At 41.7% G+C, this 21471-nt stretch overlaps 1 protein-coding gene across 2 annotated transcripts in view; it reads right to left on the bottom strand.

Annotated features, from left to right (window-relative positions):
- Positions 1-21471, bottom strand: part of LOC112253046 (SH3 and PX domain-containing protein 2A) — a 91686-nt gene that overhangs the window by 47280 nt on the left and 22935 nt on the right. For both annotated transcript variants that reach the window (XM_024424914.2, XM_024424915.2), the window contains exon 6: positions 14817-14848. In XM_024424914.2, the coding sequence (XP_024280682.1) occupies positions 14817-14848 (32 nt within the window). The remainder of the gene's footprint in view (positions 1-14816; positions 14849-21471) is intronic.

Genomic DNA, 21471 nt, shown 5'->3' with positions numbered 1-21471 from the left:
CAATATATGTTATTTAGGGGCTTCATAGCAAAGGGGGTGAATACATATGCACGCACCACTTTTCCGTTTTTATTTTATATTAAAAAAAAATTAAACAGGTAATTTTTTTCATTTCACTTCACCTTTTGGACTATTTTGTGTATGTCCATTACATGAAATCCAAATAAAAATCCATTTAAAATTACAGGTTGTAATGCAAAAAAATAGGGAAAACACCAAGGGGATGAATACTTTTGCAAGGCACTGTATATATAGATCTATATATATCTTCTAGGCCCGTTAGTTGTCTGAATCGCCGTGTCTCCAGCCCGCCCAGCTACTCACTGGACCCAATGATCACTCGGCTATGCATGCCTCTCTCTAATGTCAATATACCTTGTCCATTGCTGTTTTGGTTAGTGATTATTGTCGTATTTCACTGTAGAGCCTCCAGCCCTGCTCAATACACCTCAGCTAACCCTCTTGTCCCACCTTCCACCCATGCGGTGACCTCACCTGGTTTAATTGATGTCTCTAGAGACAATATCTCTCTCATCGTCACTCATTGCCTAGGTTTACCTCCACTGTACTCCCATCCTACCATACCTTTGTCTGTACATTATGCATTGAATCTATTCTACCGCACCCAGAAACCTGCTCCTTTTACTCTCTGTTCCGTACGTACTAGATGACCAGTCTTACAGCCGTTAGCCATACCCTTACCCTACTCCTCCTCTGGTGATGTAGAGGTTAATCCAGGCCCTGCAGTGCCTAGCTCTACTCTCATTCCCCAGGCGCTCTCATTTGTTGACTTCTGTAACCGTAAAAGCCTTGGTTTCATGCATGTTAACATTAGAAGCCTCCTCTCTGAGTTTGTCACCAAAAACCCTGAAATTTCCATCCCAAACTATAACATTTTCCAACAAGATAGAACTGCCAAAGGGGGCGGAGTTTCAATCTACTGCAAAGATAGCCTGCAGAGTTCTGTATTACTATCCAGGTCTGTCCCCGAACAATTTGAGCTTCTACTTTTAAAAATCCACCTTTCCAGAAACAAGTCTCTCACCGTTTCCGCTTGCTATAGACCACTTTCTGACCCCAGCTGTGCCCTGGACACCACATGTGAATTGATTGCCCCCATCTATCTTCTATCTTCAGAGCTCGTGCTGTTATATCATCCTAACCAACCTGCACTCCAAATACACCTTTGCCGTCTTCAACCAGGATCTCAGTGATCACTGCCTCATTCCTAGCGTCCGTTATGGGTCTGCGGTCAAACGACCACCCCTCATCACTGTCAAACGCTCCCTAAAACACTTCAGTAAGCAGGCCTTTCTAATCAACCTGGCCCGGGTATCCTGGAAGGATACTGACCTCATTCCGTCAGTAGAACATGCCTGGTTATTCTTTAAAAGTGCTATCCTCACAATCTTAAATAAGCATGCCCCATTCAAAAAATGTAGAACCAGGAACAGATATAGCCCATGGTTCACTCCAGACCCGACTGCCCTTAACCAGCACAACATCATGTGGCGTACTGCATTAGCATCGAATAGCCCCCGCGATATGCAACTTTTCAGGGAAGTTAGGAACCAATATACACAGGCAGTTAGGAAAGCAAAGGCTAGCTTTTTCAAACAGAAATTTGCATCCTGCACCACAAACTCAAAAAAGTTCTGGGACACTGTAAAGTCCATGGTAAATAAGAAACACTGTCAACACCGATAAATCCACGATAATTGAGAATTTCAATAAGCATTTTTCTACAGCTGGCCAGGCTTTCCACCTGGCCACCCCTGCCCTGGTCAACAGCCCTGCACCCCCCACAGCAACTTTCCCAATCCTCCCCTATTTCTCCTTCACCCAAATCCAGATAGCTGATGTTCTGAAAGAGCTGCAAAATCTGGACCCCTAAAAATTAGCAGGACTAGACAATCTGGACCTCTCTTTCGTATCGTCTGAGATCCCCAAAGATTGGAAAGCTGCCGCGGTCATCCCCCTCTTCAAAGGGGGTGACACTCTAGACCCATATCTATCCTACCCTGCCTTTCTAAGGTCTTCGAAAGCCAAGTTAACAAACAGATCACCGACCATTTCGAATCCCACCGTACCTTCTCCGCTATGCAATCTGGTTTCCAAGCTGGTCATGGGTGCACCTCAGCCACCCTCAAGGTCCTAAATGATATCATAACCCCCATCAATAAGATAAAATACTGTGCACCTGTATTCATAGACCTGGCCAAGGCTTTTGACTCTGTCAATCACCACATTCTTATTGGCAGACTCAACAGCCTTGGTTTCTCAAATGACTGCCCAAACTGAGTTCAGTGTGTCAAATCGGAGGGCCTGTTTTCGGGACCTCTGGCAGTCTCTATGGGGATGCCTCAGGGTTGAATTCTTGGGCTGACTATTTTCTCTGTATACATCAATGATGTCGCTCTTGCTGCTGGTGACTCTCTGATCCACCCCAGACGATACCATTCTGTATACTTCTGGCCCCTCTTTGGACACTGTGCTAACTAACCTCCAGACGAGCTTCAATGCCATACAACTCTCCTTCCGTGGCCTCCAACTGCTCTTAAAATGCAAGTAAAACTAAATGCATGCTCTTCAACCGATCGCTACCAGCACCTGCCCGCCCATCCAGCAACACTACTCTGGACGGTTCTGACTTAGAATATGTGGACATATACAAATGCCTAGGTGCCTGGTTATACTGTAAACTCTCCTTCCAGACTCACATTAAGCATCTCCAATCCAAAATTAAATCTAGAATCGGCTTCCTATTTCGTAACAAAGCATCCTTCACTCATGCTGCCAAACATACCCTCGTAAAACTGACTATCCTACCGATCCTCGACTTCATTTACAAAATAGCCTCCAACACTCTACTCAGCAAATGTGATGCAGTCTATCACAGTGCCATCTGTTTTGTCACCAAATCCCCATATACTACCACCACTGCGACCTGTATGCTCTCGTTGGCTGGCCCTCGCTTCATATTTGTCGCCAAACCCACTGGCTCCAGGTCATCTATAAAAGTCTTTGCTAGGTAAAGCCCCACCTTATCTCAGCTCACTGGTCACCATAGAAGCACCCACCCGTAGCACGCGCTCCAGCAGGTATATTTCACTGGTCACCCCCAAAGCCAATTCCTCTTTTGGCCGTCTTTCCTTCCAGTTCTCTGCTGTCAATGACTGGAACTAATTGCAAAAATCACTGAAGCTGGAGACTCATATCTCCCTCACTAACTTTAAGCACCAGCTGTCAGAGCAGCTCAAAGATCACTGCACCTGTCCATAGCCCATCTGTAAATAGCCCATCCAACTACCTCATCCCCATACTGTTATTATTTCTCCTTGCTCCTTTGCACCCCAGTATCTCTACCTGCACATTCATCTTCTGCACATTTATCACTCCAGTGTTTAATTGCTAAATTGTAATTATTTCGTCACTATGGCCTATTTATTACCTCCCTTATCTTACCTCATTTGCACACACTGTATAGACTTTTTCCTATTGTGTTATTGACTGTATGTTTGTTTATTTCATGTGTAACTCTGTTGTTGTTTGCCGTCGAATGAAGAGGACCAAAGCACAGTGTGGTAAGTGTACATATTCCTTTTATTTAGAAATGACGCCGACAAAAACAATACAAAACAACCGTGAAGCTTAAGGGCTATGTGCCACAAACAAAGTTAACTTCCCACAAAGAAAGGAGGGAAAAGGGCTACCTAAGTATGGTTCCCAATCAGAGACAAAGATAGACAGCTGTCCCTGATTGAGATCCATACCCGGCCAAAACATAGAAATATAAAATCATAGAAAAACAAAACATAGAATGCCCACCCCACATCACACCCTGACCTAACCAAATAGAGAAATAAAACGTCTCTCTAAGGTCAGGGCATGACAGTTTGTGTCACACTGCTTTTCTTTATCTTGGCCAGGTCGCAGTTGTGAACGAGAAATTGTTCTCAAAAGCCTACCGGGTTAAATAAAAGGCTAAATAAAAAAATAAAATCTACATCTAAACTCAGTTTTTCACAATTCTTGACATTTAATCCTAGTAATATTCCGTCTTAGGTCAGTTAGGATCACCACTTTATTTTAAGAATGTGAAATGTCAGAATAATAGTTGAGAGAATTTATTATTTATTTCAGCTTTTATTTCTTTCATCACATTCCCAGTGGGTCAGAAGTTTACATACACTCAATTAGTATATGGTAGCATTGCCTTTAAATTGTTTAACTTGGGTCAAATATGTCGCGTAGGCTTCCACAAGCTGGGTGAATTTGGCCCTTTCCTCCTGACAGAGCTGGTGTAACTGAGTCAGGTTTGTAGGCCTCCTTGCTCGCACATGCTTTTTCAGTTCTGCCCACAATTTCTCTTTAGGACTGAGGTCAGGGCTTTGTCATGGCCACTCCAATACTTTGACTTTGTTGTCCTTAAGCCATTTTGCCACAACTTTGGAAGTATGCTTGGGGTCATTGTTCATTTGGAAGAACCATTTGCGACCAAGCTTTAACTTCCTGACTGATGTCTTGAGATGTTGCTTAAATATATGCACATAATTTTCCTACCTCATGATGCCAACTATTTTTTGAAGTGCACCAATCCCTCCTGCAGCAAAGCACCCCCGCAACATGATACGGCCACCCCCGTGCTTCACGGATGGGATGGTGTTCTTCAGCTTGCAAGCCTCCCCCTTTTTCCTCCAAACGTAACAATGGTCATTATGACCAAACAGACATTTTTCCAAAAAGTACGATCTTTGACCCCATGTGCAGTTGCAAACCGTAGTCTGGCTTTTTGTGGGTTTTGTTTTGTGGTTTTGGAGCAGTGGCTTCTTCCTCGCTGAGCGGCCTTTCAGGTTATGTCGATATAGGACTCATTTTACTCTAGATATAGATACTTTTCTACCTGTTTCCTCCAGCATCTTCACAAGGTCCTTTGCTGTTGTTCTGGGATTGATTTGCACATTTCGCACCAAAGTACGTTCATCTCTAGGAGACAGAACACGTTTCCTTCCTGAGCGGTATGACGGCTGCGTGGTCCTATGATGTTTATACTTGCGTACTATTTTTTGTAGAGATGAACCTGGTACCTTCAGGCATTTGGAAATTGCTCCCAAGATTGAAGCAGACTTGTGGAGGTCTACATTTTTTTCTGAGGTCTTTGCTGATTTCTTTTGATGTTCCCATGATGTCGCCTTGAAATACATCCCAAAGGTACATCTCCAAATTGATTCAAATTATGTCAATTAGCCTATCAGAAGCTTCTAAAGCCATTACATCTTTTTCTGGAATTTCACAAGCTGTTTAAAAGGCACAGTCAACTTAGTGTATTTAAACTTCTGACCGACTGGAATTGTGATACAGTGAATTATAGGTGAAATAATCTCTGTACAACAATTGTTGGAAAAATGACTTGTGTCATGCACAAAGTAGATGTCCTAACTGACTTGCCAAAACTATAGTTTCTTAATTTGTGGAGTGGTTGAAAAAAATGAGTTTTAATGACTCCAACGTAAGTGTATGTAAACTTCCGACTAAAAGTGTATATCTATATATAAACTGGGTGGTTCGAGCCCTGAATGCTGATTGGCTGACAGCCGTGGTATTTCAGACCGTGTGCCACGGGTATGACAAAAGTTATTTTTACTGCTGTAATTACATTGGTAAACAGTCTATAATAGCAATAAGGCACTTATGGGGTTGATGATATATGGTCAATATACCACGGCTAAGGGCTGTATGCAGGCAATCCGCATTGTGTCGTGCTTAAGAACAGCCCTTAGCTGTGGTATATTAGCCATATACTACACCCCCTCCCTCGGGCCTAACAAATTAGTTAAAAATCAAATAAAAAATATATATTTAAAAAACTCAACAGGGTGTTATCTGATAAAACAGGAATCCACGCAAAATGACGTGAAGTGATGTTTTTGAAACGTGCCTTTTCTCTTGTTGGGCAGGGAAGGGTGTGCGCTATGCGAATGAGTAAAGACTGTGTCAACACACTCAGTAGGTCCCAAAAACAAAATCTAATATTTCAGCCCCTTTCAGGAAATGAAATGTTTTGCATCAGCAGGAAGAACAGGCTAGAACAAGGGTCACTAAGGTGAGAAATATTAGGAGGGAAAGGCTAAGACGTTGTAGGGTAGAGCTAAAATAAGGTCTTCATCTGGATACCAATGAAATTATTTTTTAACTCTAACCTGTGTAACATTCCACAAAGAGAAATGTAGATTAATATGAAATTGTACGTTGGGTGAAATATGTTTCATACCATAATATTTCCTTCTACTCTGTCTCCAAACTCTGTAGCTTTAGTAAGCACATGTGATTTACAGTAGTTATGTATTCCAACTCCATCATCTGGGGGCATGAAATTAGATGAAGTAGATTAAATCAATTTGATCGATTGGAGGAGGATGGGTTAGTGTGCTGCAAGTAGTGGCCACACTAGTGTTAACAAACTGAGCCTGTTAGGAGAGAAATCCTGCTTTTAGCACATATGATTGATATCAGTTCCCCCACCCTTCCTGGAATCTCAGAATATCAACAACTTTAGTGTCTAGACTACTGTGTTTACGTGCGTGTGTGCCTGCCTGCCTCCTAGGATGCCTGCGGGCATCGCCCCATATGCACAGCACATATCTATAACCCTTAAAATTTTATATTTGACACCAGACTTTTGAAATTGCCCTGTTAGACACTCTGTTTACATCTCACCTCACTCAGATTTATACTTGCACTTCCTGCTCCCAGCCCTGCTCTCCCTCCTTCCCAATCCCATTATTGGTCCTGTCCAAAACAGGACGAAAGTTGGGAGCGTTGCAAGAATGCATCTTGGGGAGGAAACAGGGGAGGTTGGGAATTGGGAAGGCTGTTGGTTTGGGTCAGGGGATTTATCCTCCTTTGTTGTCAGGGTTCCTGATCTTACTCGGGGTCTGGTTAGACGGAGGGCTGGTGTGACACTGGCATGATGAGGACCTTTTGATTTCACTGAAGCTGATTTAGCAGAGAGATGGAATAGATCTAAATCTGGTCTTTGGATCGCCAGCTGCAGTTGTGTGGGTGGATAAGAAGGGGATACTGAGCGGTTGTTCAATGCAGTTTACAGATGCTTTCACTGAGTCACTTTGTTAAAACTATCTCTAAAAAGGATGTAGAATGTGTACCGTCAGACAACAAACAAATAAAACCCTGCATAAAGGGAAATAAACTGCACATGGGGTTCTAACCATATTGAGCAGCTCATATTTAAAATCAGATATTGTATAAGGACATAAACCTATGTAGTAACACTATTGTAGGTGTCCTTAAGTATGCATTCATAAAGCCCCTATAACAGCTATAACACACAACATTAGTCATAAAGTGACATAAGGAGTTTTATATTGTTATGAGTAATGGCATAAGATGTTATAAAACTAGTTATAACGGGTGTTATAGATGATCCTGTTGTTGTCATATGCTCTAATGTCAACTGTTAATAACAGCTGCTATAACAGAGCCTGAATGACAACTAATGTCATATGTTATTACATGCTACTTAACAATCGATACATACCAGATGATATAAACAGGGTGTTATGTAATTTACCAACATCTGTGTCACATTATTACATTTAATGGAATGATGGGCATCATAACCATGTCATATGCCCTTATAGAGTGTGCACAGAAACCTTCAATAAAGTGACATTCATTTGAGGTGTTATAAAACAGTTATGAATGTTCTTGTACCACAGCACGAGTTGAGAAACACAAAACTCGAACATTCAAAGGATCTCAAAGCAGCATTGGCAAACAGTCTATTGACTCCAACATAAACGTCTCAATATACAATTCGCAGATGCATCTACGTTATAAAGTCTTTATTGATTGTTATTGATTCATCAGACAACTGGTGTGTCATGTGTTCTTGCCACATATTGACACTCAACAGCTGTTTAGCATTGAAAATCATCAGGCAGCCCCTTTGTCTTATTTTGTGTCTGTTGGTTTCCTAACATGTATTTTCTGGCACACACTGGGTATTATGAGATGAAGACTCGATTGCTTTTCACAAATGCTCCAGCTAGCTGCCTACAGGCTTAGGAGGGGTTGGTTCCTTGTTGAGGCAGAGGTGACAATGGTCACTGACTTGGCTCTAGAACTCATGATGGTGTTAGCTACTTCGGCAAAAAGTCACAAACTGTCAGTGCACACACTGACTTTGTGGTTTAAGAGACTTGCCTGTTTATAATGCAGTTCTGCTACTGTTGTGTGTATTTTAGAGTTTAGTTCAGCCAAATATCCATACAGTATCTTTATAGAAAAACATAAGAATGGTGCAAATGTTTGCCTCGCATTGTCTAACCCGTAAAAATGTAATTATAAAAATGGTAGTTTCACTCGAGTGAGATTCAGTTAATTCAATCTTTCAGATGGTATTGGCCTTGCAGCATGTACAATAAAAGTCCTGTGTCTGGGAGGCAGCATGAGTCAAAAAGCTCAGTATGCAATGGCTTATCAAGTAAGGGGAGTGTGATTGCTGAAACAGCCCACAGTTGTTTATGTGGTAGAGAAGCACACATTCGTCATAGAGATTTTAGCCTTGTGCAGGAACTCTTTGTCAGTTCCCCTTCACACACACACACCTTCGTACACACATACACACACACACACACACACACACGGCTAGCTGGCCTCTTACCCGTGCGCCCCTTGACCTTTCACACACACACCCCGATACTCCCCCTGATACTCCTCCCACCCCACCCTACCACCCGTCACACACACAATTCCACTCCCTATATGCCCCTGAGCCCCCCAGCTCAAATAAAGCCAGCATGGCTGCGCACACACCCCGGTCCGTGCGTAACACTTGCCACGTAAACCTACTCTCCTCACATGCAGAGCCCCCAAGCGCTCTTACACTCTCTCCCACTCTCTCTCTCTCTCTCCCTCCCAAACTCTCATTCTCGCTCTCATTCTCTCTCACGCTCCCCCTCTCCTACTCAGTCCTGTTATCCTAACACAGTAAAGCTGCTCAGACAAACAGCTCATTTTATTCACTTGTGCTCAGTTGTACAAGTTTAAGTTAAGTTTTCTTTTAGTAAATAGGGTTTCAGCCTGAATTGTTCTCTGTCATAGTTACTTCAAAACAGTTTCCAAACAGTGTGTTAACTTCCAAACCATTTTCCTTGGAGACACAGCAGATCTAGCGAAAACATTCAGGTCTTACTTCATGAGTAAACTCGTATTGTCTATCAATAGCACTACTCTATGTGCTTGTCTCAAGTCTAGTTGTGCTGTGCCCATGAGGAGTTGACCAAACCACACATGCTTAGGCAGCCACCCAGGCTGTACTGTATGCTGTCTGTGAAGTTAGTGAAGAGAACAATAGACAGAAAGAGACGTACTGTAAACAGTGCTAAGATATATACCTGGAGAACTAGTAAGGTACTGTATGTCCTGTTTTGACCCATAGAGAGCAACAGATCTACAGAATGAAGTGGACTCAACAGGGAGTGGAAATCATCCAGCTGAGAACCCCATAGGGCCCTTGATTTGATTGTAAGGGAGGACACAGTTGGAGAATAATTACTGAGATACAGGCCAAAACCTTACCGAAACCACATGAAGGAGCAAATCATTTATTCGTAACTCAATAGTGGTTTTCAGGGACATCTTTTCTTTATCTTAATGTCATAATCTATGGAGTAAATCCTTTTTTGCTCCTAATCAGGGACCCAGCGGTTCACCTATGGGCAATTTCACCAGTCCATAATAAATAACTGAACTTGAAACTTTTGAACACTGAATAAACATTGAAGAAATTCAAGATAGCTGGCGGGTGTATGAGGGAATGACAAACCACACAGAGAGAGAGCGAGAGAATGGGGCAGTCATCATGACGATGCTATGAATGACTGATTGTCTACGTCAGAGTATAAGACAGAGCTGTTCAGATAGCCTGTGATTTCTGCAGAATGTCCATGCCAGGTAAACAGTGGGAACCAGTCTGGCTAAACCATGCAGTAACCACCAGCAGTTTTGTGGCCTGGGGCAACATTTTCCTGTTAGGGCACATTTTCCTGTTAACCCTAACTCTAAACTCTTAGGAGAGACCAACACCATGTAATTATGGGGACCTTAAGCTGCAGCTACAGCAAAAATTCACCACAGACTTGCACAGTCTCTTTGCTGTTCTGGTTTAATAAAGTAATACCAATATCTCAGTGCAGTTAACCCTGTTTCTTGGTGTGCAGGAGGAAGATTTCAAAAAGAGATGTCCAGTAAGGCTAAGCTATAGAAGCCTTGATTAGACTAGAGTTGTACGGCAAAATATCAGCATCTTGAGAGATTCCTCCAAGGCTTTCCGTCTTAATTTAAAATATGGAAAATTATGTTCACTATTACAAGAGACAATAAAATAGGACCATTTCATTAATTAATCATTGTTTGTCTACTGTAACTATTCAACATGTATCGGAAGAGCAACTTTTACAACTGTGGATAAGCTATTATTCCAGCCTCCGATTCCTGGAAGAAATGCAATATCTTGCACAGTCTGAACGTAAGCTACGACAGAGACACACGCCTGAAAAAAGGCAAGCTTTCCATTTCCTTATGTCAATGGAATTCACTGTTACGTAAAGGCACAATACCATAGAGTGTAGAATAAAATTAGGTTGGAGTCTCATTTCATTTGGTGGCAACTTCATTAGGTTGCCAGGAATGTGTAATTCAGCTGTACTATTTAATGCATAATACCGTAGGTCAGGGGTATTCAACTCTGGAGAATGCTGGTTTTCTGTTCTACCTGATAATTAATTGCACACACCTGGTGTACCAGGTCTAAATCATAATCTTCTATTTTTTCGCCTGGTAGTACTGAGCAATTTGTGCTTCTTGAGGTTGGTTCAGATTTGGTTACCACATTTTTTCACCCCAGGTTTTGATAATTTTGAAAGACATTGTGAGTTGAATGCTGTAACAGAGAATAAAACAATTAATACAAATTCCATGATGGTAATGACTACACACTACTGCTTATCACTTATTATTTAATATTTCAGATGTTGTGTATTTTACATTTGTTTATTTTATGACATTATTTTATTCCAAGTCATCATCTCATCTCTATAGATCTGCTGCCTAGGCAGTCTGACAAAATTACTATTTTAGTAGTTCTTCAAAGTAAATAAAGGCATACTTTTTAGACTGCTGAATAGCAATCACTTAGATCAGTGGTCAAATCAAAGACCTTAGGATGAAATGCTTACTTACAAGCCCCTAACCAACAATGCAGTTCAAGAAATGCAGTTTTTAAAAAAGAAGAGTTTTAAAAATGCAAATCAATCACAAGGTAACACAAGAAAGTGACATAACAATAACGAGGCAATATACAGGGGGTACCAATACTGAGTCAATGTGCGGGGGTACAGGTTAATCAAGGTAATTTGTAAAGTGACTGCATAGATAATAAACAGCAAGTAGCAGCAATGTAAAAACAAAAAGGGGGCCACTTGATTAGTTTAGTTGCTCAGTAGTCATATGGCTTGGAGGTAGAAGCTTTTAAGGAGCCTTTTGGTCCTAGACTTGGCGCTCCGGTACCGCTTGTGTGAGGTAGCAGAGAGAACAGTCTATGACTTGGGTGACAGGAGTCTTTGACAATTTTTTGGGCCTTCCTTTGACACCGCCTAGTACATACACTACCGTTCAAAAGTTTGGGGTCACTTAGAAATGTCCTTGTTATTGAAAGAAAAGCACATTTTATGTCCATTAAAAAAACATCAAATTTGATCAGAAATACAGTGTAGACATTGTTAATGTTGTAAATGACTATTGTAGCTGGAAACGGCTGATTTGTAATGGAATATCTGCATAGGCGTACAGGGGCCCAATATCAGCAAGCATCACTCCAGTGTTCCAATGGCACACTATGTTAGCTAATCCAAGTTTATAATTTTAAAAGGTTAATTGATCAAATCAAATCAAATCAAATCAAATTTTATTTGTCACATACACATGGTTAGCAGATGTTAATGCGAGTGTAGCGAAATGCTTGTGCTTCTAGTTCCGACAATGCAGTAATAACGAGCAAGTAATCTAACTAACAATTCCAAAAAAAAAACTACTGTCTTATACACAGTGTAAGGGGATAAAGAATATGTACATAAGGATATATGAATGAGTGATGGTACAGAGCAGCATAGGCAAGATACAGTAGATGATATCGCAATCTCAGTACAGTATATACATATGAGATAAGTATGTAAACCAAGTGGCATAGTTAAAGTGGCTAGTGATACATGTATTACATAAGGATGCAGTCGATGATATAGAGTACAGTATCAACGTATGCATATGAGATGAACAATGTAGGGTAAAAGTAACATTATATAAGGTAGCATTGTTTAAAGTGGCTAGTGATATATTTACATAATTTCCCATCAATTCCCATGATTAAAGTGGCTGGAGTAGAGTCAGTGTCATTGCCATTGTTTAAAGTGGCTAGTGATACATTTTTTCCATTATTGACAGTGTGTTGGCAGTAGCCACTCAATGTTAGTGGTGGCTGTTTAACAGTCTGATGGCCTTGAAATAGAAGCTGTTTTTCAGTCTCTCGGTCCCTGCTTTGATGCACCTGTACTGACCTCGCTTTCTGGATGATAGTGGGGTGAACAGGCAGTGGCTCGGGTGGTATTGTCCTTGATGGTCTTTATGGCCGTCCTGTGTCATCGGGTGATGTAGGTGTCCTGGAGGGTAGTTAGTTTTCCCCCGGTGATGCGTTGTGCAGACCTCACTACCCTCTGGAGAGCCTGACGCTTGTGGGCGGAGCAGTTTCCGTACCAGGCGGTGATACAGCCCGACAGGATGCCCTCGATTGTGCATCTGTAGAAGTTTGTGAGTGCTTTTGGTGACAAGCCGAATTTCTTCAGCCTCCTGAGGTTGAAGAGGCGCTGCTGCGCCTTCTTCACAACGCTGTCTGTGTGGGTGGACCAATTCAGTTTGTCAGTGATGTGTACGCCGAGGAACTTAAAACGTACTACCCTCTCCACTACTGTCCTGTCGATGTGGATAGGGGGGTGCTCCCTCTGCTGCTTCGATAAGTTTGCGTTATTATTATCAGCGGCTTGTCTTTTCTAATATCAAGGAATATTTCACTTTCTCTGAATTGGTGCATGACACTGATATACTCATTCACTGTAGCTTTAGTGCTTGTTGTTGCGTGAGTGGACGTAGGGAGAACATGCATTTTATGGCTTATAAAAGTGTTGAACAAAGTGTTGACAGTGCTGATTAACAACTTAAACATGAACTTCTAAAAACAGCAGCTGCTTGCTGTATTCATTGAGTCTCTCTATAGTCATGGTTTTAAAAGTTTTGAAATCATACAGCCTACATTTTTTATGTCTCGAGGAAACTGCAGACACGGTGATCTGCGCTATCTGATTGACCAGTGGTAGGCCTATAGGTGCACCTGATTTGCTCTCTGGGCCTGCCGGGTATGCAGAGTTCTACCTTCAGACACATGAAATGTTTTAAAAAAGGGAACACTTTGCCTTCCCAGCGTTAAGGCTGCAGAATCAAGTGTGCCAAACCGCCAACCGCACTGAACGAAAAACCGCAAGGCTTTACCGTTGTTGTTTTTTACAGAAATGTTTGGTGATCGACTACGAATGCCTTGGAGATCGACTAGTCGATCGCGATTGACCAGTTGATGACCACTTTCAGGTAGAGATACCTTGCCAGGCAACTGCTTTCTATTCCTCTAGATCATGCGTTTTCTCTTCTCTCCGTCTCTGTGTCTGCTCCACACAGACCGGACAAGTAGGTGGGTGCGCAATGGATTATGGTCATTGCAGTTAATTACCACGTTCTCTAAGCAAAACTATGTAGAATAATGATTGGCCCGTTAGAAACTACAACTCCTTACTACATTGCACAGTTCAGGCTTGATCCGAGTGATCTCTAGAGAAACTGTGTATCGAGCACACAGAAGAAAGAAAAACTCAATGGATTTAAAATAATTGAACGGACTCCAGTAAATTGTTTATAAAACAAAAAATAACCGAAATTTGGGTTAATTGCTCAGAACTATCACCTGGAGTGTAGAATGCTGGTGACTCAAGTACGCACACACACGGGCATACTGCAGATGCACAGCTGCTCCCCCAGCCCTTCTGAATCCTACGTATAAACCCACCCAAGGCCATATGCCCATGCACTGAGCCCACTCACCGTCTCAACAGTCAGCACCCAACCCAGGCACAGCATAGCTGTACAAACAGGTGCTCCTTCCCACCCAAAGCTGTTTGCTTAACCCTTTCATCACAATAAGCTGTGTTGGATTTGGCTGTGTGCATTAAGCAGAGACTTGATATGTTATCGTGAGCCGAGTTGGTCTTAGTATACACTTGTGACATTATAGAGCTTTCTTCAACGGTCTATCAATCTTTGCTCAGTCGGTGGAAAGGATATGGACTCCCAAGAAATGCTTTGTTACTGTATGCCTGTTTGGTACAAAGACATGTATGCCTACACACACACACACACACACACACACCAACAGAGATACACACGCACACACCAGACAAATGTCAAAAATGGACTTAGAAAAATCACCACATAGGCTACATGACCTGTTCCAGGTAACTGGATAACCAACCAAAGTCATACACTACTGTAATAAATTAAATTAAAAAAGAACGCACTACCACTGAAAACACAAATTACACACAGGACTCCATGCAATGCAACTGACCGGAGCAGAGTAGATGCACTTCTATGTGAGTGCTGGTCGATATAGAGACAAATTAGGTGACTTGTCTTACCTGACTTGCGTTTGGTGGATCCCCCATAGTCCCTGCAAAAAAAACAACACCAGAGAGTCATGGTCAGTGTTGTGACAGGGAGCCAGGCCAGAGCAGGAGCATGCTGTCCTACAGAGGACTCTGTACCCTACCAGCCAAACCCTTAAAAGGAATGCACACACACAGGCACCCCACATGGAGCATGTCAGAAAGAGAGGGAGAAAGAAGGAGAGAGAGAGACTAGTCTGTGGCGACCTAAATGCCAGAACTGGACAAGAACCTGACACCCTCAGCACACAGGGGGACAAACACCTACCTGGTGGTGACAGCATTCCCTCCCCCATATGCCCCTCTAGGCACAACTACGACATAACCAACAAAAACAGGTCACAACTATTGCAGCTCTGTTACACACTGGGTATGTAGATAGTCAATGGTAGGCTTCGAGAGGACTCCTATGGTAGGTACACCTATAGCTCATCTCTTGGCAGTAGTACTGTAGACTACTTTATCACTGACCTCAACCCAGAGTCTCTCAGTGTTCACAGTCAGCCCACTGACACCCCTATCAGATCACAGCAAAATCACAGTATACTTGAACAGAGCATTACTCAATCATGAGGCATCAAAGCCAAAGGAACTAAATCATATTAAGAAATGCTATAGGTGGAAGGAAAGTAGTGTGAAAACCTACCAAAAAACAATCAAGCAACAACAAATTCTATCCCTTTAAGACAACTTCCTGGACAAAACGTTCCACTGTAACAGTGAAGGTGTAAACTTGGCAGAAGAAAACCTAAAACATTATATTTGACCTTTCAGCTTCCCTATCAAATCTAAACATTTCAAACAGAAAACCTTAGAAAATTAACAACATTTTTTAAGGGAAGGCCCTAAAAATTGTCAAAGACAAATTGTCAGCCACCCTAGTCATAGAATGCTCTCGATGCTATCGCAAGGCAAGCGGTACCAGAGCGCCAAGTCTAGGGCCATGATTCCTGAACAGCAAATTCAATGGCTACACAGAACATTTGCATTGACCCCCCCCCCACTCTCTGTTTTTACGCATGTATACTGCTAGGGTCATTGGGAAATGTCCTTGTTTTTCATATTTTTTTTTTGTTTATTATCTATGCATACTCATTTGTCATTTTTAACTCTACCTAAAACCATTGTTGGTTAATGTATACTACTGTTCAAAAGTTTATTTGATAAAAATTTGAACAATGACAAATGGGTCATTGGAAGAAATGTCCTTGTTTTTGAAAGAAAAGCATATTTCTACATTTTTTTTGCCCATCAAAATACATAAACTGGTGATACAGAAATACAGAAAAAGAAGGAACAGTGTAGAAACATTGTTAATGTTGAAAATTGGAACAACAACACGACAAAACTGCATAAGGTGCTTTTGAATCTGACTTTCTTAATGGTTGTACAGTCGTCTCAAATAAAACTGGATAAAGCACTAAATAAACATTCAAAAATTAGAAAGTTCCAAAAATGATGCAAAAAAATTAATCCATGCTTTTGATACTTCTAGGTTAGACTAGCAACTGACTAGAACAGTTAGTGCAAATAATTATTACTCCAGTGCTAGCCTCCCGACACTGGCTTCCTGTCAAGGCAAGGGCTGATTTCAAGGTTTTACTGCTAACCCACAAAGCATTACATGGGCTTGCTCCTACCCATCTCTCTGATTTGGTCCTTCCGTACATACCTACACGTACGCTACGGTCACAAGATGCAGGCCTCCTAATTGTCCCTAGAATTTCTAAGCAAACAGCTGGAGGCAGGGCTTTCTCCTATAGAGCTCCATTTTTATGGAATGGTTTGCCTACCCATGTGAGAGACGCAAACTCGGTCTCAACCTTTAAGTCTTTACTGAAGACTCATCTCTTCAGTGGGTCATATGATCGAGTGTAGTCTGGCCCAGGAGAGTGAAGGTGAACGGAAAGGCTCTGGAGCAACGAACCGCCCTTGCTGTTTCTGCCTGGCCGGTTCCCCTCTTTCCACTGGGATTCTCTGCCTCTAACCCTATTACAGGGGCTGAGTCACTGGCTTACTGGTGCTCTTTCATGCCATCCCTAGGAGGGGTGCGTCACTTGAGTGGGTTGAGTCACTGATGTGATCTTCCTGTCTGGGTTGGCGCCCCCCCTTGGGTTGTGCCGTGGTGGAGATCTTTGTGGGCTATACTCGGCCTTGTCTCAGGATGGTAAGTTGGTGGTTGAAGATATCCCTCTAGTGGTGTGGGGGCTGTGCTTTGGCAAAGTGGGTGGGGTTATATTCTTCCTGTTTGGCCCTGTCCGGGGGTATCATCGGATGAGGCCACAGTGTCTCCTGACCCCTCCTGTCTCAGCCTCCAGTATTTATGCTGCAGTAGTTTATGTGTCGGGGGCTAGGGTCAGTTTGTTTTATCTGGTGTACTTCTCCTGTCTTCTCTGGTGTCCTGTGTGAATTTAAGTATGCTCTCTCTAATTCTCTCTTTCTTGGAGGACCTGAGCCCTAGGACCATGCCTCAGGACTACCTGACATGATGACTCCTTGCTGTCCTCAGTCCACCTGGCCGTGCTGCTGCTCCAATTCCAACTGTTCTGCCTGCAGCTATGGAATCCTGACCTGTTCACCGGACGTGCTACCTGTCCCAGACCTATTATTTGACCATGCTGGTCATTTATGAACATTTGAATATCTTGGCCATGTTCTGTTATAATCTCCACCCGGCACAGCCAGAAGAGGACTGGCCACCCCACAGCCTGGTTCCTCTCTAGGTTTCTTCCTAGGTTTTTGCCTTTCTAGGGAGTTTTTCCTAGCCACCGTGCTTCTACACCTACATTGTTTGCTGTTTGGGGTTTTAGGCTGGGTTTCTGTACAGCACTTTGAGATATCAGCTGATGTACAAAGGGCTATATAAATCAATTTGATTTGAAGAGTTATCCATCTATCTATCTAAAATGGAGATGTATAGGTAAATCACTTCTCCAATATTTTTTGGCCCTATAACAAAGAACAAACAACAGAAACCTATACATGATCAAATACAAATCTTAGAATCAACTTTTAAAGACTGGAGAATCCAGTGGGTTCTGGTAATTACATTGAATGAACTACAGGACAAAATACAAACCCTCCAACCCAAAAAGGCCTGTGGTGTTGATGGTATCCTCAATGAAATGATCAAATATACAGACCTGTTTCCACAAGAAAAGGGCAACCAGTGAAGAACAAACACCATTGTAAATACAACCCATATCTATGCTTATTTATTTTCCCTTTTGTATTTTAACTATTTACACATAATGACAGTTGAAATGTCTTTATTCTTTTGGAACTTTTGTGAGTGTAATGTTTAATGTTAATTGTTATTGTTTATTTCACTTTTGCTTATTATCTACTTCACTTGCTTTGGCAATGTTAACATGTGTTTCCCATGCCAATAAAGTCCTTAAATTGAAATTGAGAGGGAGAACAAGGAAGAGAGAGAGGGAGAGATTGCTGTGTGTACAGTATGTGAAAGTGAGAGAGAGTGACAGAGTGAGTGATTGTTGATTTGCATCTGTTTATTGGTGGGGCATGTGTGTGTGTGTGTGTGTATGTTGTGCATGTGTGTGCATGCGTACTGCAGTTTGGAAATGGCAGTCTGCAGATTTTCATTAGGTTAACCTCAGACTGAACAGTGTGTGTTGAAAGACTGAAGGTCAATGTGAATGCAAACACAGACAGCTGTTTAGTGAGGCCAGCAGCAGGACTGCAACAATGTACAATTTGGTCAAACAATTCCATAAGTTATGTTTATCAACCTCAAGAAAATGTAGGCTATGATCAGCTGCTGAAGTTAATAAACTGTTTTGGTGAATGTAGAAATTATAACCCTTTATAAAAGTATCCAATCCTGACATGTTATTACCTAAAGTAAAATACTGTACCACGGTATCCACTATGAATGTTAAAATAGTAATTGACTCGACAAGCATTGTCAGAACACAGAGCCTATTCTTTGTTTGAACTTTCTGAAGCTGTCATAGGCTGCCAAGAGTTGCCATTGTGACATGATAGGCCTTTGGGTAGTGTGATATGCCCAGCTGATTCTTAAAGTCATAGTAGTGGCCATTTTAACTATGATAAATGGATCTATACGACAAAATATCAGTAAAGAGACATCAAACCCGCTTAATGAAATACAGTATTACGACCGTTACTTGTTGCCTGAACTGTACTTAATATATTAAACCTAGAAATAAAACTGAACTGGAACAATTTAATAGCGCTATCACAACAAACTCCTCCCATCCACCCCCCACACACGTACATACACAAACCGTGTCTCAATTATCTCAAGGCTTAAAAATCCTTCTTTAACCTGTCTCCTCCCCTTCTTCTACACTGATTGAAGTGGATTTAACAAGTGATATCAATAAGGGATCATAGCTTTCACCTGGATTCACCTGGTCAGTCTATGTCATGGAAAGAGCAGACGTTCTTAATGTTTTGTATACTCAGCGTACAGTACGTCCCTATTCCTTCAACCAATGGAACATTTTAAGAACAGTACCTCTAAATATTCAGAAGAATTTTCTGAAACAAACTCAACTAGGCAGAGTCCTATCATACATGGTGCCTCAAGAGACATGTAAATAGTTCATTTTTCACTTCATGAAAAACAGACTCATTAAATCTTACCTCATTTTGAAATAACAATGTAATCAGATTAATAGACACGTCCATTGAACTATTACATGGATCTAGCATACGTACACTGCCGTTCAAATGTTTGGGGTCCTAGTTTATGAGAGAAAAGCAAATTTTTTTTGTCCATTAAAATAACATAAAATTGATCAGAAATACAGTGTTGACAGTGTTAATGTTGTAAATGACTATTGTAGCTGGAAACGTCAGATTTTTTATGGAATATCTACATAAGCGTACAGAGGCCCATTACCAGCAACCATCACTCCTGTGTTCCAATGGCACGATGTGTTAGCTAATACATGTTTATCATTTTAAAAGGCTAATTGATCATTAGAAAACCCTTTTGCAATTATGTTAGCACAGCTGAAAACTGTTGTACTTATTAAAGAAGCAATAAAACTGGCCTTCTTTAGACTAGTCAAGAAACCGGAGCATCAGCATTTGTGGGTTTGAATACAGACTCAAAATGGCCAGAAACAAAACTTTCTTCTGAAACTATTCTTGTTCTGAGAAATGAAGGCTATTCCATGTGAGAAATTGCCAAGAAACGGAAGATCTCGTACAACGCTGTGTACTACTCCCTTCACAGAAAAGTGCAAACTGTCTCTAACCAGAATAGAAAGAGGAGTGGGAGGCCCCGGTGCACAACTGAGCAAGAGGATAAGTACATTAGAGTGTCTAGTTTGAGAAACAGACACCTCACAAGTCCTCAACTGGCAGCTTCATTAAATATTACCCGCAAAACATCAATCTCAATGTCAACAGTGAAGTGGCGACTACGGGATGGTGGCCATCTAGTTGAGGACTTGAGGCGTTGGTTTCTCAAACTAGACACTAGACACAACCTTACATCCTGCTCCTTTTGATTCCTAGCCAACATAGTAAGACTTGAACTGTATCAAAAATTAACAATAGTGTTTGGGAACACTTTACTAAAGTTTATCCTGACTTGTGAACATGAAAACATGTACTGACAGTATATGTTACTAGGCAAGTGCTTATTAGTAGCTCATGAATAGGTTATTCATAATTTGTAAGTTGAGGTAGTTGATGTAGTTAAGGTTATAGTAAGCAACCATCGGGTCCAGTTTTACACCTACCTTAAACACAACCCCTATCCCTTAACATACACACCAATAATCATTACACCACTTCAGCCAATTTTTTTGCTTAGGGCCAGTCAGGAGAATAGAGCTGTTATATTGGACGATTGGACCTCTGGCCTCTGGATCTAGCTATTTATGGTCCTGGGCCGTAGTGGCATATGAAACGCATTACCATGGAGTACTGGGGGTGGGGTAGAGGGGCTGGGGAGTGTTAAGGGCTAGAGTGGGGGAGGACCGGGGGAGGCTGGATCAGCCAGGCTAGCAAGTGACTAGTACCTCAGAGATGGAATAATACACTTCCCAGGAGAAGAATGCATATGCACTCTGGCTCAACCCACTGCTACCAATAGTAAAATCTAATAGATGTGGGGATGGTAAGGGGAGAAAATACGTCCAAACACTATTAAAATGTTTAAGATGGTGTGTTATTGCTTTCTGCTTTGATGTTAACCTTTTGCTGACTGGAAAGTGTCTGTCTTCACACACACACACACACACACACATGCATATTCACACAAATGCAGTGCATTCGGAAAGTATTCAGATCCCTTCACTTTTTCCACATTTTGTTACGTTACAGCCTTATTCAAAAAATTTATTCAATCGTGTTTTCCCCTCATCAATCTACATACAATACCCCATAATGACAAAGCAAAAACAGGTTTTTAGGAATGTTTGTTAATTTATTACAAATAAAAAACAGAAATATGATATTTACATAAGTATTCAGATCCTTTACTCAGTACTTTGTTGAAGCACCTTTGGCAGCGCTTGCAGCCTTGAGACTTCTTGAGTATGATGCTACACGCTTCGCACACTTGTATTTCGGGAGTTTCTCCCATTCTTCTCCTCTCAAGATCTGTCAGGTTGGATGGGGAGCA

Source organism: Oncorhynchus tshawytscha, linkage group LG06 (assembly GCF_018296145.1).
Source record: "Oncorhynchus tshawytscha isolate Ot180627B linkage group LG06, Otsh_v2.0, whole genome shotgun sequence".
Taxonomy (NCBI): Eukaryota; Metazoa; Chordata; class Actinopteri; order Salmoniformes; family Salmonidae; genus Oncorhynchus; species Oncorhynchus tshawytscha.
The sequence above is the reverse complement of the archived record's forward strand: the minus strand, read 5'-3'. Positions and strand labels throughout refer to the sequence as shown.